This window comes from Neoarius graeffei, chromosome 14 (genome assembly GCF_027579695.1).
Source record: "Neoarius graeffei isolate fNeoGra1 chromosome 14, fNeoGra1.pri, whole genome shotgun sequence".
In the NCBI taxonomy this organism is placed as follows: domain Eukaryota; kingdom Metazoa; phylum Chordata; class Actinopteri; order Siluriformes; family Ariidae; genus Neoarius; species Neoarius graeffei.
In genome coordinates this window covers 20,151,673-20,170,260 of record NC_083582.1, presented here as the reverse complement: position 1 = coordinate 20,170,260, position 18,588 = coordinate 20,151,673, and the positions used below count along the sequence as shown (strand labels likewise).

At 38.3% G+C, this 18,588-nt stretch overlaps 1 protein-coding gene across 2 annotated transcripts in view; it reads left to right on the top strand.

The window, feature by feature from the left end:
• The first annotated feature begins 811 nt into the window (after positions 1 to 811).
• Positions 812 to 18,588, top strand: part of LOC132898041 (carbonic anhydrase 4-like) — a 20,555-nt gene continuing 2,778 nt past the window's right edge. The window contains exons 1-8 of one of the 2 annotated variants that reach the window (XM_060939407.1): positions 812 to 847; positions 1,169 to 1,241; positions 1,382 to 1,408; positions 4,291 to 4,461; positions 9,089 to 9,240; positions 9,331 to 9,408; positions 9,506 to 9,578; positions 18,161 to 18,324. In XM_060939407.1, coding sequence (XP_060795390.1) covers positions 1,169 to 1,241; positions 1,382 to 1,408; positions 4,291 to 4,461; positions 9,089 to 9,240; positions 9,331 to 9,408; positions 9,506 to 9,578; positions 18,161 to 18,324 — 738 coding nt within the window. In that variant the 5' untranslated portion in view covers positions 812 to 847. Of the gene's footprint in view, positions 848 to 1,162; positions 1,242 to 1,381; positions 1,409 to 4,290; positions 4,462 to 9,088; positions 9,241 to 9,330; positions 9,409 to 9,505; positions 9,579 to 18,160; positions 18,325 to 18,588 lie in introns of those variants that run through there. The other variant, XM_060939406.1, reaches the window with a different exon arrangement.

Genomic DNA, 18,588 nt, shown 5'->3' with positions numbered 1-18,588 from the left:
TCCCTGGACCAGCAGGAATGACTGAAGTGCCCCAAATGCTCCCCAGGCTGTTCTAATGTTGTATGTTGCTCTGGGTGAGAGCATCTACTAAAATGTCTGCACTTTATGTTGTCGATGCTTGCACTTGACATTATGTGTAATTTATTGTCTGCAATGTTTGCACCCGCTGCACTCTTGCACTTTATGTTGCTATTTGGAGATTTGTAGGCCTGTAATGTTTAATGTAGCACCATGGTCCTGAAGAAACATTGTTTTGTTTTAACTGTGTACTGTACCAACTGTATATGGTTGAAATGACAGTAAAAATGTCTTGACCTTGACCTCATGAAACACTGGTAAACCACCTTTATTGTGCAGTGACAATAAAGGTATTCTATTCTATTCTTTTTTAATCTTTTATTTGAAAGATCAACCACTTGCAAAAAGGATATGCAGGTATTTGGATGTCTGTAACACATTGCAGCTTGTGGACAAAAAACATGAAAGTTAAAAGTGTAGAAGGTTGAAATTAAACCTCATTGGGGAGGAAGATCGAAAAGAGAAACACACACCTATTTGAACTCAGCATTTCATTGTCAGCTTTAATAGGTGTGTTAGAGAAACATAAAGGAAATTCCTGCCTAAAGGTTAAGTGACATGATGTCCCAGTTTATTTTTAATGAAGTCAGATACAGTGATATGATAGTTATCTGTTATCAGAGCAGATGGTACATTTAAAATTCAGTAGGTGTTGCCAGTAGAGTCACTTGACACGCCCCCACACAGTTTTTGAGATATATTTAAGAAGAGCACAAGTGTGACTTCTAGAATTCTTCTCAACTGCAGCATTGAATTTCACTGGTAAAAGGTAAGTTCTACTGGCCATGGCCTAAGACACAGATTTGCACTATTATTTGAACAAATTTTACTAGTTTTTTTTTTTACATAATTAATATAATTTTGATTGTTATTCATAAGAGGACACTCCTCAGCATTAACATTATATTTGCCAAATTAATTTCATCCAGCAAATTAAACTAAAAAAAACTCATTGTCTTCTTTAGCAGTTCATTTAAGACTGGGTATCCGAATGTCTTAACTTGTTAGTGGATAATTGTAGGCCATTTCCGGATGCTTTAAGACTTTAGACATTATGAAATATTTCTTTAACACATTATTCTATATGCAGATGAATCTACCACTTGTGTCATTTTTCATTGCTTGTCTGCTTTCCACTGTTTATGGTGATGACAGCTCAGTAGGTGAGTGATGTCAAATAAACTGTACTATTCTTAAGACTTACCAATTGAATTTGCCTCTTTCTTTCTTCTTCTTCTTGCTGTTGTTGTTTTACACAAAATGCTAATAACAGTGTTCTAACCTTTTCATGTCACCTTTTCAGAATACTGCTATTACTCCCCAGACTGCAGTAAGTATTCCTGTTTTTTCTACCAATATGCTAATTCTGATTGGATAGTCTGTGAATGAAAATGTTCCCTAGAAGAGGGCTGTGTTGGTAATGCAATATGTATATACTCTATGTGTATAGATGCATATCTTATATTTAAATAATTTTAAAAGATAAAAGTATTAAAATAGAATCTAGTAAAAAAAAAATCAATCTTCACTGGCAAATTTGTAAAATAACAAAGATGCATCTACAGTACCATTCAAAAGTTTGGACACACCTTCTTCAACCCCAATTCAAAAAAATTGGGATGCTGTGTAAAACATAAATAAAAACAGAATGTGAAGGTTTGCAAATTGTGATATTAATTGATAATAGTACAAAGACAACATATCAAATGTTGAAACCGAGAAATTTTAGTGTCTTTTGAAAATTATATGCTCATTTTGAATGTGATGGCAGCAACAAGCGTCCCTGCTGGAACAGGGACAACAAAAGTTGTGTAATGCTAAAAAGTAATTAATTAATTAATTAATTAATTAATTAATTAATCAATCAAACAAACAAACAAACAAACAAACAAACAAACCTAATTTGGTTAATTGGCAACAGGTCAGTAACATGATTGGGTATAAAAAGAGTATCCCAAAGAGGCGGAGTATCTCAGAGGTAAAGATGGGGACAGGTTCACCACCCTGTGAAAGACTGCATGGGCAAACAGTGCAACAATTTAAGAATAACATTCCTCAATGGAAAATTGCAAAAAATTTGGGGCTCACATAATCTATAGTATATAATATTATTAACCCTTGCGTAGCGTTCATATTTTTGTTACTCAGCCAGTGTTCGTGGGTCTGGTGGACCTGCTGCATTTTGGTGCTTTAAATTCAAAACAATCAAACAATTTTATATTAAATACTTAACAGGCATTTACTTCACCCCAATTACAAGCAATATACGAGCAGCATACAGTGCTCAGCTTAAATGAGTACACCCCCTTTCAAAAGTAACATTTTAAACAATCTCTCAATGAACACAAACAATTTCCAAAATGCTGACAAGACAAAGTTTAATATAACATCTGTTTAATTTATAATGTGAAAGTAAGGTTAATAATATAACTGAGATTACACATTTTTCAGTTTTACTCAAATTAGGGTGGTGCAATAATGAGTACACCCCACAACAAAAAGTACTACATCTAGTACTTTGTATGGCCTCCATGATTTTTAATGACAGCACCAAGTCTTCTAGGCATGGAATGAACAAGTTGGCGACGTTTTGCAACATCAATCTTTTTCCATTCTTCAACAATGACCTCTTTTAGTGACTGGATGCTGGATGGAGAGTGATGCTCAACTTGTCTCTTCAGAATTCCCTATAGGTGTTCAATTGGGTTCAGATCAGAAGACATACTTGGCCACTGAATCACAACTGAAAGTGTATACCAGGCAGGAATGGGACAACATTTCTCTTTCAAAACTACAGCAATTGGTCTCCTCAGTTCACATTTACAGAGTGTTGTTAAAAGTAGAGATGATGCAACACAGTAGTAAACATGCCCCTGTCCCAACTTTTTTGAATTGCGTTGCTGACATCAAATTCAAATGAGCATATATTTAAAACAAACAAACAAAAACAAAAGAAAACCACAATAAAATTTCTCAGTTTCAACATTTGATATGTTGTCTTTGGACTATTTTCAGTAAAAATAGATTCTCATTTCCATGATTTGCAAATTATCACATTCTGTTTTTATTTACAGTTTACACAGCGTCCCATCTTTTTTTTTGAATAGCAGTTATAATTCAATGGTATTTCTTTATTTCTATTCATTAAAAGATTTTCATGTCTTAAAGTAATGATGGACTGTCATTTCTCTTACTTGGTTGAGCAGTTCTTCACATTATATGGATTAATGCAGTTGTGGAACAGGACTATTTACTGTATTTTCATTATTTACAATTTACTGTTTGATCTCAAACACATTAAGAAGGCAAGAAATTGCACTAGTTAACTTTTGATGAGGCACACCTTTTAACTGAAAAGTATTCCAGGTGACTACCTCATGAAGCTGGTTAAGATAATGCCAATAGTGTGCAAAGCATCATCAAGGTTATCAATATTATCAGTATCAAATATTTTGTTTTTTAAAACACTTTTTTGTTTACCACATAATTCCATACATGTTCCATATGTTATTTCATAGTTTTGATCTTCAGTATTATTCTACAATGCATAAAATAGTAAAAATACAGAAAAACCTATGACTGTCCAAACTTTTGACTGATACTGTATATTGTATGACAACTAATATAATTTGAGGCCAATTCAGGACTTTTATAAAAGAGCTATTTACAGAAATTGTGCTTCAGGCTATAATAGTCTATTGCTTTAAATATTATTATAATATAGGCATTCCCATTTTTAAATATGATGTACTACAACTGCTGGAGATATGGTGAATATTGAATGCTCAACCAATATTATTCAGGCCAATTTGTATCCCACATGTGCCTCTCAATTATTTTAAATAGATTAAAATCTGTAACCTGAACTGTATTTTCTCACAGGACCATAACTTTTTGCAGAAGGGGCACATCTTGACTCAAACACACAGAGTGTACATATTGTTTCTGGTAGTCAAAGTAATCAGACATATGCAAATGTCTGCTGCCCTGTGCAGCTCTACACACTATAATCGATATAGTAAACATTGAAAGTGAGCAAAGAAGTGACAGCTTGTGTTCACCCAATGCAAACAAGTTGTTTCTTAGAGTACACAGTAAGTTAGGAGTCTTTGAAATTGAGTTTCAACTCAGCAGAAATAAGCTGTAAATAATATATTAATTTTGCTCTGCATTTTTTGTTTTTACAATTTTATATGGTGGTTTTCTCCTCAGATGCAACCAAATGGCCTGTGATAGTACCACACTTTTGCAGTGGTACCCATCAGTCTCCCATCAATATTGTGACTTCTAAAGTGCAGGCTGATGATAAGCTGAAAGCCTTCACCTTTAATGGCTTTAATGACAACTCCACTATCCTAAATATTCAGAATACTGGAAAGACAGGTGAGATCTTTGTAACTTGAGTTCCTTCCTGGTCAAGGTCAACTTTATATAAACACTGTGATGCTTTTGTTGTTGTTGTTGATCTCATACCAACTGTCATGGTGGTGAAGGGGTGATGATTTAGGCTTGTTTTGCAGCCACAGGTTCTGGGAAACTTGAAGTTGTTGAGACACCAATGAATTTCACTTTATAGCAGAATATTCTTGAGACAAATGTAAGACCATCTGTCCAGCAGCTTAAGTTGGGCTGAAATCAGGTTATGTAACAGGACAATGATTTCAAGCAGACCAACAAATCAACATCTGTAAAAAGTAAATTAGAAAATTGTTGTTAGAATGGCCAAGTCAAAGTTCAGACCTCAACCCAATTGAGGTGTTGTGGTAGAATTTTAAGAGAGCTGTGCATTAATGAAAACCTTCAAACATCAATGAACTGAAGCAATGTCAGAAAGATAAGATGATATACTTTAATGATCCTTTGCAGGAAATTAGATTGTTACAGCAGCAAAGACACAAACATTTTAACAATCAGTCCCACATGCACACACAGAGTCCATATTACAAAAACACATACATATTACTGACAGAGTCCATATTACGGAAACAGACATATTGCTTAAAAAAAAAAAAAGAGTGGGTTAAAACAATGTGAAAGACAAACTCCAACAGAAAAATTTACTTCAAGTTACTGTTGCTAAAGGTGGTTCTACATGTTACTGAATTATAGGATAGCGTCACAGTGGTGTAGTGGTTAGCACGGTCGCCTCACAGCAAGAAGGTTCCAGGTTTGAACCCAGTGACCGGCAAGGGCCTTTCTGTGTGGAATTTGCATGTTCTCCCCGTGTCTGCGTGGGTTTCCTCCGGCTGCTCCGGTTTCCCCCACAATCCAAAGACATGCAGTTAGGTTGATGTGGGGCAACCTTGGGCTGAGGTGCCCTCGAGCAAGGTACCTAACCCTTGACGGTGCTCTGGTGTGGCTGCCCACTGTTCTGGGTGTGTGTGCGCGCGTGTGCTCACTGCTTCAGATGGGTTAAATGCAGAGGATGAATTTCACTGTGCTTAAAGTGTGCATGTGACAAAGGTTTCTTCTTCTTCTTTGTATGGTTTACCTCTTGGGGAAAAAAATGCTACGTTGATGTTTTTTGTTGTCACCTGACATTATTTGTTTGTTTATAGAAGTTGGTGAGAACCACACAATTGTTAGTTAGGCCCTGATAAATAAAAACACAAGATTAAAGTGGGTTGAAATTCTTTTTCCGATATATACAGTTGCATTCAGAAATTTACATACATATATGAATATCTTCATGGACATGAAGGTCATGGCAATTTTGGGCTTTCAGTAATTTCTTTGAAGTTTTCTTTTTCTGGGGAAGAATGATTGTACACATACAGTGGTGCCTGAAAGTTTGTGAGCCCATTAGAATTCTTTATTTCTGCATAAATATGACCTAAAACATCATCAGATTTTCACACAAGTCCTAAAAGTAGATAAAGAGAACCCAGTTAAACAAATGAGACAAAAATATTATACTTGGTCATGTATTTATTGAGGAAAATGATCCAATATTACATATCTGTGAGTGGCAAAAGTATGAGAACCTTTGCTTTCAGTATCTGGTATGACCCCCTTGTGCAGTAATAACTGCAACTAAACGTTTCCGGTAACTGTTGATCAGTCCTGCACACCGGCTTGGAGGAATTTTAGCCCATTCCTCCGTACAGAACAGCTTCAACTCTGGGATGTTAGTGGGTTTCCTCATATGAACTGCTCGCTTCAGGTCCTTCCACCGATTGGATTGTCAGGACTTTGACTTGGCCATTCCAAAACATTAAACTTTGTTGTTCTTTAACCATTCTTTGGTAGAATGACTTGTGTGCTTAGGGTCATTGTCTTGCTGCATGACTCACCTTTTCTTGAGATTCAGTTCATGGACAGATGTCCTGACATTTTCCTTTAGAATTCGCTGGTATAATTCAGAATTCATTGTTTCATCAATGATGGCAAGCCATCCTGGCCCAGATGCAGCAAAACAGGCTCAAACCATGATACTACCACCACCATGTTTCACAGATGGAACAAGGTTCTTATGCTGGAATGCAGTGTTTTCCTTTCTCCAAACATAATGCTTCTCATTTAAACCAAAAAGTTCTATTTTGGTCTCATCCGTCCACAAAACATTTTTCCAACAGCCTTCTGGCTTGTCCATGTGATCTTTAGCAAACTGCAGACAAGCAGCAATGTTCTTTTTGGACAGCAGTGGCTTTCTCCTTGCAACCCTGCCATGCACACCATTGTTGTTCGGTGTTCTCCTGATGATGGACTCATGAACATTAACATTAGCCAATGTGAGAGAGGCCTTCAGTTTCTTAGAAGTTACCCTGGGCTCCTTTGTGACCTAACTGACTATTACACGCCTTGCTCTTGGAGTGATCTTCGTTGGTTGAGCACTCCTGGGGAGGGTAACAATGGTCTTGAATTTCCTCCATTTGTACACAATCTGTCTGACTGTGGACTGGTGGAGTCCAAACTCTTTAGAGATGGTTTTGTAACCTTTTCCAGCCTGATGAGCATCAACAATGCTTTTTCTGAGGTCCTCAGAAATCTCCTTTGTTCATGCCATAATGCATTTCCACGAACGTGCTGTGAAGATCAGACTTTGATAGATCCCTGCTCTTTAAATAAAACAGGGTGCCCACTCACACCTGATTGTTGTCCCATTGACTGAAAACACCTGACTCTAATTTCACCTTCAAATTAACTGCTAATCCTAGAGGTTCACTCACAGATATGTAATATTCGATCATTTTCCCCAATAAATAAATGACCAAGTATAACATTTTTGTCTCATTTGTTGAACTGGGTTCTCTTTATCTACTTTTGGGACTTGTGTGAAAATCTGATGATGTTTTAGGTCATATTTATGCAGAAATAGAGAATTTTAAAGGGTTCACAAACTTTCAAACACTACTGTATATCTTTAATATAAAAAAGCAAGAATTTGGTGGACAAGTTTTAATTTGTTTTTGGTTTTGTGAAGTCAACAATGAGTCAAAATTATACATCAAGGGTCAAAAAATGATATATACCCACCCACCGAAAATTTCAAAATGTCTTTTCTCTTTGGTAAAGCCAACTTCCTGTCAGTGATCATAATTGACTAATTGACGTCATTGAGCTGGTACCTGACAACATAAAAAAGGGTTTGTTTGGCAGCACTTATTGGATTGCTCAACACACAATACAGTGGGAAAGTTCAAGGAGCTCAGTGCAAAAAGAGGATCACAGATTTACACAACTCGTGAATGTCTCTTAGAGCCATTTCTACTGTAAATTGCAGATTCCAAGATCATCAGTACATGCAATAATTTACATTGCATGCAAGTTATTGCATAGCCACTTTGCTGGAAGAAGACACAAGCTGAAAGGAAATTGGTTTGGATGGGTAAGAACAACTCAGGAACCACTAAGACAGTACTTCAACACTGTCTACAGTCAAGTGAATTTTACATCGCCATGGTCTGAGTGAGAGGCTGCCATCTAAGAAAGAAGTCCCTACTAAAAAAGTAACACATTCAAGCTTGACTAAAGTTTGCAGCTGACCACACAGGCAAATAATAATAATAATAATAATAATAATAATAATAATAATAATAATAATCCTTCTGTAGGAAAGTTTTATGGTCAGATGAGACAAAGATTGAGTTGTTTGGCACAATGACCAACTGTTGGAACACTGTACCAACTGTTCACAGTGGTGGTGGTAGCATCATGCTCTGGGGCTTTTTGCTGCATTGAACAAATTGGATCCAATAGTGAAGGAGGATTACCTCAGAATTGTTCAACATAACCTCAAACCATCAGAAACTTGGACACAGTTGGAAAGTAATGGGAAGCTCAGATCTTTTTACTGAATCTGATTTTTGAATCTTGTTCAGTAAAATTAACAAATCTTTTTTTCTTGAACCATTGGTTCATTGGAATTATTGTGGTGCTGTAGCCACCCTATATGGTTCTCAAAAACTAAGAGCAACTTGGTTTGCTTCACTTGGTATAGTACACAAGTTCACTTTTGTTCAGCCCTTAAGCAACCTTTTGGACCATAGCCTATTGAGTTATTCAATTAAAATGACTAAACTGACTCAAGTTCAGTTGTCCATATAAGAGCACTGTACCTATCAATAAAAAAATATCATTCTATTCATTGTATGATGAATACAATGAATAGAATGTATAGAATGTACACTTTAGCCTGCCTGGTCATTGAAGACCCATAGTGTGCGAACTCATTGAAGTATTGGACTCAAAGTTTTTTTTTTTGTTTTTTTCTTTTTAGAAACTGCTGATCTCCTTGAATTTTCAAGCAAACCAGTCTGCAAAGTTTACATATAATGGTGTGAAAAACAAAAATAGGTCAGAGGAGAATGGCCAGACTGATTAGACTCTGACAGAAGGTCTACTGTAATTCAAATAATCACTCTAAAACCATGACAGGCAGAAAAAGCATCTTATTATGCATTAAGATGGGTTTGGATTTCACTCCTGTCAGCCAAAAATCTGAGACTACAGTGGGCAACATTGCTAATAATGCCAGATGAGACATTGATTTGATTCTTTGTCTCTTTAGTGAAAATTAATCTTGATGACAGCAAAATGAACGTGTCAGGAGGAGGCCTTCAGCACCACTACAGTTCCATCCAGTTTCACTTTCACTGGGGCAAAGGCTCCTCTGTCGGAGGATCAGAACACACTGTGGATGGCAAACGATATCCAATGGAGGTGTGGAAACTGTTGGTATAAAAATTGTAATGATATTCTAGTCTCAGTTGTTTAATTAAACTTTATTTAGTATGTGTTTTTCTCTTTCAGATGCACATAGTGAATCTTAGGCCTGATGCTGCTGTTAGTGACTCAAAGAGATTTGCTGTTCTTGGTTTCTTCATTGAAGTAAGTCTTTGCTTTACTAATTTCTTTGAAATCCTTATACAGTTGCCTTGACAATTTGCAGTTATTACATTGTGGTTCTTTCTTATTATATTTTTAGGCAAACAATGACAGTGGCAAACCAAAGAGCTGGAAGACGCTTACCTCGTTCTTATCAAATATTACTCAAGCAGGTACAGATATAATTCTTATAGAGTAAACAGAGAAGCTGCTTATTTGCACACCAAAGAAAATAAGCAAATAATAATTTTCATGATGTGTGCCATTTGATTGGTCATTCAGCACAGGTGTGGAGAAATAAATTAAAAATTGTATTGTGATACATCACAATTATTTAAACCAAAATGCTTTTGATGGATTCAAATGCATCCCAAGAAAATGTTACATGTGGTAGTACTTCAGCTCTTGCAAAACCCAGTTGGCTATCATGTCAACACTGGAATCTGTCTCAAACAACAGTTCCCAGAACACAACATGGCCTGCAAACATGGCTGCCAAGAATTACAACACACAGCCATCACATGCCATGATTGCATTTAAAGGATTACTGATCAGGCACAGCTGGCCTGTGTTCCAGTAGTCTGTCCTATGGCCTTTCCTAATCACTTTTCCTTGACCTCGATTGAAAACGCCAGGAGGTCAAGGAAAGATGTGAAGCAGAATTCATAAGGATGTAGGAAAAGACAATTGCAGTGCTAAGAGAATCCGACTGCACTTACACTAGACTATCCAAGTATGTGATGGGGGATGTTATAGACGTGGGTCTCCGTGTGAAATTACAATGTTCCAAAGATGGACCACAAAAAGCACATCTTTGGCCTGTGTGATCTTGTTTCATGCAGGCTATATAAATATGGACAACATGCTGAAAAAAATATTACTTCATTACCAAGGTTGGAATTTAAATACTAAAGAAATATAGGCTACCAGTCACAAAATTGAAGCAGAGTGATTGTCACATTAGGAATGGTTGCTCATGCTCACCTTCCTGTCCACTCATATTTATTGGCATGAATCCCAATATGATTATTTATTTAATATTTAATTATTTATATAATTAAATATTTACATGAATGGTGCACTGGTGGTGTGTCACTTTACAGTGGGGCAAAAAAGTATCTAGTCAGCCACCAATTGTGCAAGTTCTCCCACTTAAAAAGATGAGAGGCGCCTGTAATTTTCATCATAGGTACACTTCAACTATGAGAGACAGAATGGGGGAAGAATCCAGGAAATCACATTGTAGGATTTTTAATGAATTAAGTGGTAAATTCCTCGGTAAAATAAGTATTTGGTCACCTACAAACAAGCAAGATTTCTGGCTCTCACAGACCTGTAACAACTTCTTTAAGAGGCTCCTCTGTCCTCCACTCATTACCTGTATTAATGGCACCTGTTTGAACTCGTTATCAGTATAAAAGACACCTGTCCACAACCTCAAACAGTCACACTCCAAACTCCACTACGGCAAAGACCAAAGAGCTGTCAAAGGACACCAGAAACAAAATTGTAGACCTGCACCAGGCTGGGAAGACAATCTGCAATACGTAAGCAGCTTGGTGTGAAGAAATCAACTGTGGGAGCAATTATTAGAAAATGGAAGACATACAAGACCACTGATAATCTCCCTTGATCTGGGGCTCCACGCAAGATCTCACCCCGTGGGGTCAAAATGATCACAAGAACGGTGAGCAAAAATCCCAGAACCACACAGGGGGACTAGTGAATGACCTGCAGAGAGCTGGGACCAAAGTAACAAAGGCTACCATCAGTAACACACTACGCCGCCAGGGACTCAAATCCTGCAGTGCCAGACGTGTCCCCCTGCTTAAGCCAGTACATGTCCAGGCCCATCTGAAGTTTGCTAGAGAGCATTTGGATGATCCAGAAGACGATTGGGAGAATGTCATATGGTCAGATGAAACCAAAATAGAACTTTTTGGTAAAAAAAACCCTCAACTTGTCGTGTTTGGAGGAGAAAGAATGCTGAGTTGCATCCAAAGAACACCATACCTACTGTGAAGCATGGGGGTGGAAACATCATGCTTTGGGGCTGTTTTTCTGCAAAGGGACCAGGACGACTGATCCGTGTAAAGGAAAGAATGAATGGGGCCATGTATCGTGAGATTTTGAATGAAAACCTTCCATCAGCAAGGGCATTGAAGATGAAACGTGGCTGGGTCTTTCAGCATGACAATGATCCCAAAAACACCACCCGGGCAACGAAGGAGTGGCTTCGTAAGAAGCATTTCAAGGTCCTGGAGTGGCCTAGCCAGTCTCCAGATCTCAACCCCATAGAAAATCTTTGGAGGGAGTTGAAAGTCCGTGTTGCCCAGCAACAGCCCCAAAACATCACTGCTCTAGAGGAGATCTGCATGGAGGAAAGGGCCAAAATACCAGCAACAACCTTGCAAAGACTTACAGAAAATGTTTGACCTCTGTCATTGCCAACAAAGGGTATATAACAAAGTATTGAGATGAACTTTTGTTATTGACCAAATACTTATTTTCCACCATAATTTGCAAATAAATTCTTTAAAAATCAAACAATGTGATTTTCTGGATTTATTTCTTCTCATTTTGTCTCTCATAGTTGAGGTATACCTATGATGAAAATTACAGGCCTCTTTCATCTTTTTAAGTGGGAGAACTTGCACAATTGGTGACTGACTAAATACAACCCCGATTCCAAAAAAGTTGGGACAAAGTACAAATTGTAAATAAAAACGGAATGCAATGATGTGGAAGTTTCAAAATTCCATATTTTATTCAGAATAGAACATAGATGACATATCAAATGTTTAAACTGAGAACATGCATCATTTAAAGAGAAAAATTAGGTGATTTTAAATTTCATGACAACAACACATCTCAAAAAAGTTGGGACAAGGCCATGTTTACCACTGTGAGACATCCCCTTTTCTCTTTACAACAGTTTGTAAACGTCTGGGGACTGAGGAGACAAGTTGCTCAAGTTTAGGGATAGGAATGTTAACCCATTCTTGTCTAATGTAGGATTCTAGTTGCTCAACTGTCTTAGGTCTTTTTTGTCGTATCTTCCGTTTCATGATGCGCCAAATGTTTTCTATGGGTGAAAGATCTGGACTGCAGGCTGGCCAGTTCAGTACCCGGACCCCCCTTCTACACAGCCATGATGCAGTAATTGATGCATTATGTGGTTTGGCATTGTCATGTTGGAAAATGCAAGGTCTTCCCTGAAAGAGACGTCGTCTGGATGGGAGCATATGTTGCTCTAGAACCTGGATATACCTTTCAGCATTGATGGTGTCTTTCCAGATGTGTAAACTGCCCATGCCACGCACACTAATGCAACCCCATACCATCAGAGATGCAGGCTTTTGAACTGAGTGCTGATAACTTGGGTCGTTCTTCTCCTCTTTAGTCCAAATGACACGGCGTCCCTGATTTCCATAAACAACTTCAAATTTTGATTCGTTTGACCACAGAACAGTTTTCCACTTTGCCACAGTCCATTTTAAATGAGCTTTGGCCCAGAGAAGACGTCTGCGCTTCTGGATCATGTTTAGATACGGCTTCTTCTTTGAGCTATAGAGTTTTAGCTGGCAACGGCGGATGACACGGTGAAATGTGTTCACAGATAATGTTCTCTGGAAATATTCCTGAGCCCATTTTGTGATTTCCAATACAGAAGCATGCCTGTATGTGATGCAGTGCCGTCTAAGGGCCCGAAGATCACGGGCACCCAGTATGGTTTTCCGGCCTTGACCCTTACGCACAGAGATTCTTCCAGATTCTTTGAATCTTTTGATGATATTATGCACTGTAGATGATATGTTCAAACTCTGCAATTTTACACTGTCGAACTCCTTTCTGATATTGCTCCACTATTTGTCAGCGCAGAATTAGGGGGATTGGTGATCCTCTTCCCATCTTTACTTCTGAGAGCCGTTGCTACTCCAAGATAGAATAGAATAGAATAAACTTTGTCGTCATGCCAGCATGAAATTTGTCTCTGGTCTCACTATAAAAACACGTATAAACAAACATTCATACCATTACACAAAAACATAAATACATACATAGATCATTCTACCCCCCCACCCCAGTCGCCCCTCCCAGTATACACATCATAGACAAAGTCAGCACCAGTTCCAGCCTACACCTGTCTAATTTTTCCATTGCTTGTTGACCATGGAAATTGCGTTTGGTATAAATGAGTGTTTGTATATGTTTTTCCTTGCGATGTATGCCCTGTAGCGCCTCCCTGAGGGGAGCAATTCAAACTCAGAGTGAAGAGGGTGGGTATCATCGTCCAAAATGTTCATAGTTTTCCTATCAACTGCAGTCCTATATAGATTGTCCAGTGGTTTTTGAGGTTGTCCTATGATTTTTCCTGCCATTTTCATAACTCTGGACAGCCTATTCTTGTTGGATAGGGTAAGGTGGCCATACCATACAGAGATGTTATAGGTAAGGACGCTCTCTATTAGGCTTACATATGTCCTCTCCAAGATGTTAGGACTTACCCCAAAGCCTTTCAGCTTTCTAATTAAATACAACCTTTGATTGGCCTTTTTGCATATAACATCAACATTTTCTGTGAAGTTCAGCTTGCAGTCAATGTATGTGCCTAAGTACTTAAAACAGTTGACAATTTCAACTGTTTGGTTGGATAATAGAAGTGGTGATGGAACACCTGTGTAGTTAAGAATTAGCTCCTTGGTTTTACATACATTGAGTAAAAGTGAGCTTGTCTTACACCACTGCTCTAACTTAAAAACATGATCAACATAATCAGATATGCTGTCATTCTGAGAAAAGAATCCCACTAGAGCCATATCATGTGTATTTCACTAATTTAAAATCATTACAGTGAAGTGATATTTCATTTGTGTACACAGAGAACAGCACAGGGGAAAGACAACAACCTTGTGGAGCCCCTGTATTAAGAACTAGTTCGTTTGAGACCATGTCCCTGATGCACACTCGCTGTGGGCGGTCAGTTAAAAAGTCCTTGATCCAATGCACCAACCCTCCATCTACCCCTAGGTTTATGAGTCGCTGCAGTAGTATGTGGATTTGCATTGTATTGAAGGCAGCAGTAAAATCAACAAATAAAATCCGTGCATAAGCATTGGCATTTTGCAGATGTTTAGTGACCATGTTAGTCAAGATGAGAGTGGCATCTTCAGTCCCTCTATGAGGCTTATAAGCAAATTGCATAGGGTCTAGATGTGGGTTCAGGGATGCAGTAAGATGTTTGATTACAACCCTCTCCATGCATTTTGCCAAAATAGGGGTCAAGGCAACTGGGCGAAAGTCATTCAGTTCTTTTGACCCAGGTTTCTTTGGGAGTGGTTTGATAATTGATGACTTCCACATATCCGGCACAGTACAGGTGGACAGTAAAAGTTGAAAGAGATGGGTCAAAACTATTGCTAGTTCATTAGCGCATGCATGCTCTTTTTGTACCCAGTCATGTGAATGACCTATTGCCAATTGACCTAATGAGTTGCAATTTGGTCCTCCAGCTGTTCCTTTTTTGTACCTTTAACTTTTCCAGCCTCTTATTGCCCCTGTCCCAACTTTTTTGAGATGTGTTGCTGTCAGGAAATTTCAAATGAGCCAATATTTGGCATGAAATTTCAAAATGTCTCACTTTCGACATTTGATATGTTGTCTATGTTCTATTGTGAATGCAATATCAGTTTTTGAGATTTGTAAATTATTGTATTCCATTTTTATTTACAATTTGTACTTTGTCCCAACTTTTTTGGAATTGGGGTTGTACTTTTTTTGCCCCACTGTAAATGTTGCTGCCACAAGGAATTGTGTTCCTTGTGGCACACCTTTATCTCCTTTCCTTTTGTAAAGGATGGTCCAATGTAAAAGACGGACCCTATGCTAAAGGAGATAGGAAAGGGAAGCACTGAAGCACCTTGCCTTAGTATTTAAAGAATTTGAACAGTTCTTATCATGGCTGCCACTTAGATACTTCCAGGTAATTTCACTCAGTTAGGAACCTTCTTAAGCGAAAAAGACTTGATTCCAATCAGTCATATTCACCCACAGTACACAAGGACTTCCAAACCACACTCACTTTGTGAAGTATATGATCTGTGTTCCTATAGACTCCTTCGCATGTTTGTAAACAAACCTACCGTTGCCAGGATGCGCGCGCAGCCTGGACCCAGAAACAATGGCGCTGCCCATAGACCAGCATTATGAGCCGTCAGATTATGCCAAACAATTGTCGTTACAAGATCAAGAATGCTACATAAATAAGTTAACTCTAACAAGTGGACATCGCCTACCGGATCCGCATTTAATTAAAGAGTGGACAGACGATGTTAATAAGTTACCTGGTATACAATGGCCAGATATATACTCGTACCTTATTGACAAGACTTCAGTGTACACCCACGAAAAACTTCGTGCCTACAAGTCTTTAGACGCATATGATTATGTTATGTGCGGGCATGTACAACTTGATTAACAATGGGACATTCCTATTCATTTTGTTTTAATCAAATTATGCCAGTGATGTGATGGCAATGTGGCTTTAGCTACAACAGCAAATACCAACACTAAACAGCAATTTGCAGGAGGTAATGGCATGAAAGGAATGATAGTGTAAAGAGTGCAGCTAAGAGAAATCAGAGCTGCGTAAAAAGCGAGAGGCAGAGACCAGAAATGAAACTGAACGGGGCGGGAGCTAGGTTAGAGCAGTCAACGTAAGTTGGCATTTAGAGTGAGGGCACACAATTTTACCTTTCCATCCTTGCTTTAAAATTGTGATTTTCAGCATACACAAATAATGATGGCACAAAAGCTGGACTGCTTGAGTCAAGAGAGACCTCTCCTACAAACAAAATTGCATGCAAAGCTAAGTTAACATGCTAACAATATTCATTACATTGTGTAACTATGACCCAGCTAATCAGACAAACGTTACCAAAGTATTTTGCTACATCAATAAACGAAGACTAGAAAGAATAAAAAAAGAAAGATTTAATAAATAGCCTGATCTTACCTGTGATGAAGTGGGGTGGCGCTGCAAACCTGCGCATTTTTGATAGTGCTTTCATCCCAGTCTACATGTTTGATGGCTTGTAGTCATAGACGTCGGCAATTTTTTTGGATTGGGTGAGATCCTGCTGGAATTCTGAACATTTTAACCCCATCACTGCTATGATTCTGACACCCGAAAACACAACTAGGCATTTCTGAGTCTTTTTTGGGTCCAGGCTGGGAGCGCAATTTCCGCTTTCGTATGAATGACATTTACTGCGAAGGGGTCTATACCAAGCCTTTTGAGTACCGATTGACTCTCTGGTTAGATTAGATTTCCTTTGTCATTTTTTATGCTGCACATAAAAAAATGAACTTGTGTTTCACACATCCACCAGTCAGTAATTCAGTGGCAAAAACATGGAAAAAATAAGTTAATATGAGCACTAATAAATAAACTAGATTATACTAATATAGAATTTTAAAAAGTGGTTTAATAAAATATTTGTTTTTAGAGGAAGAGCCTCTTGTATGCAGCTCAAGTTCTCTGGCTTAGTAGTCTGATAGCTGTGGGAAAGAAGCAGTATAACAGCCATGTAGTTCTTGATCTGATGCTTCTGTATCTTTTCCCAGACTGCATGAGTGTGAACATGCCATGAGAGAGATGAGTGGGATCTTTTATGGTGCGGTTTGCCCTCCACATGCAGCGCTCCGTGTAGATGTCCTGTGGAGATGGCAGCAATGTACCTATGATTTTTTTCAGCAGTTCTCACTCCTGTTTAGTTTGTGTCTCTCCTCTGCTGTGCTACTGCCAAACCAAGAAGAGATGCCATAGGTGAGAATGATCTCAGTGGTGTCTCTGTAAAACATCGTCATGGCCGGGATGGGAAGATCCATCCTCTTCAGCCTGTGGAGGAAGTGAAGGCGCTGTCGGGCACTCTTGATGACAGCTGTGTCCTTGAAGGCTAGCTCATCCATCAGCTGGATCCCCAGGAACTTGGTGCTGTGAACCTTCTCCACCTTGGAACTGCTGATGGTCAATGAGAGATGGTGCCAGTGACCAGTCCTCCGGAAGTCAATGACCATCTCTTTAGTGTTGAAGGCAAGATTGTGTTTTGTGCACCAGGCTTTTGGATTGTGTATTGGATTAGTTTGATTCTGATCCCATCTCTGGTTTTCTCTTCTTGCTCTTGATGGTCCTTGTTTGTTTGTACATCACCTGACCCTTGCCTGGATTTTGACATTGCTTTTGGATTGCATATTGTATTTGTTTGGGAGATTCAATAAAGCATTATTGTACTTACACCTGTGTCCTAATCTGCCACCTGACACTGGCCACCATTCCATTACATATAACAAGAAAGGACTTTTCAAACTGATAACAGCAGTAACAAAACACATGTGACAAGTGCCTTTGATTCATCAGAGTCTCTGAGACTTCGTTGTTTAAAACATTTGCTGTGATGACTTATCAGTCTTGGTGTGGGAGAGAGGAATCTGGTATTTGGCTTGAGATAAACATCAGGTCAAAACCTTTTTTTCAGCATGAACTGGAATTCTTTATACTTGGCTCAAAGCAATGTTACAAACTATAACAAAAGCAGATTTAGAGCATCAGCAGAGAATTAATAATGTGTGACAGGCAAACATGATCACCTGTGTAAAGAAACATCTTGTTTCTTTAATCTCTTTTTAACTGTCAGATTTAGTAAAAACACCACCACCCTGCTTTAATGCTAAAACATTTTTTTCTTGATTTTAGGTGACTCATTTGACATTATGAATCAACTTACTGTAGAGAGTCTGATTCAAGGAGTGAACCTGAATAAATATTACCGTTACCTTGGCTCTCTGACCACACCATCATGTAATGAAACTGTGGTATGGACTGTATTCAGTGACCCAATCAAAATCAGCAAAGATTTGGTAAGACTTCAGTTAATGATCTATACTTATGTTGTTCACTGCACATTATTTCATGGCATGCATTCATTTCACAGACTTTTTTCCAAAGCAACTTACATTTAATAAAAGTGAAATGATCTGAGCAAGTGAACAGTAAGGATCTTGAACAAAAGCTCAAGCGCTGACTCCCTGGCAGTACTGTCAATATACTAGCACATAACTGTAACTGCTGAGTTACATTTGAACCTAAATGTTACATGATTATTTTATTATTTGTTTATTTCT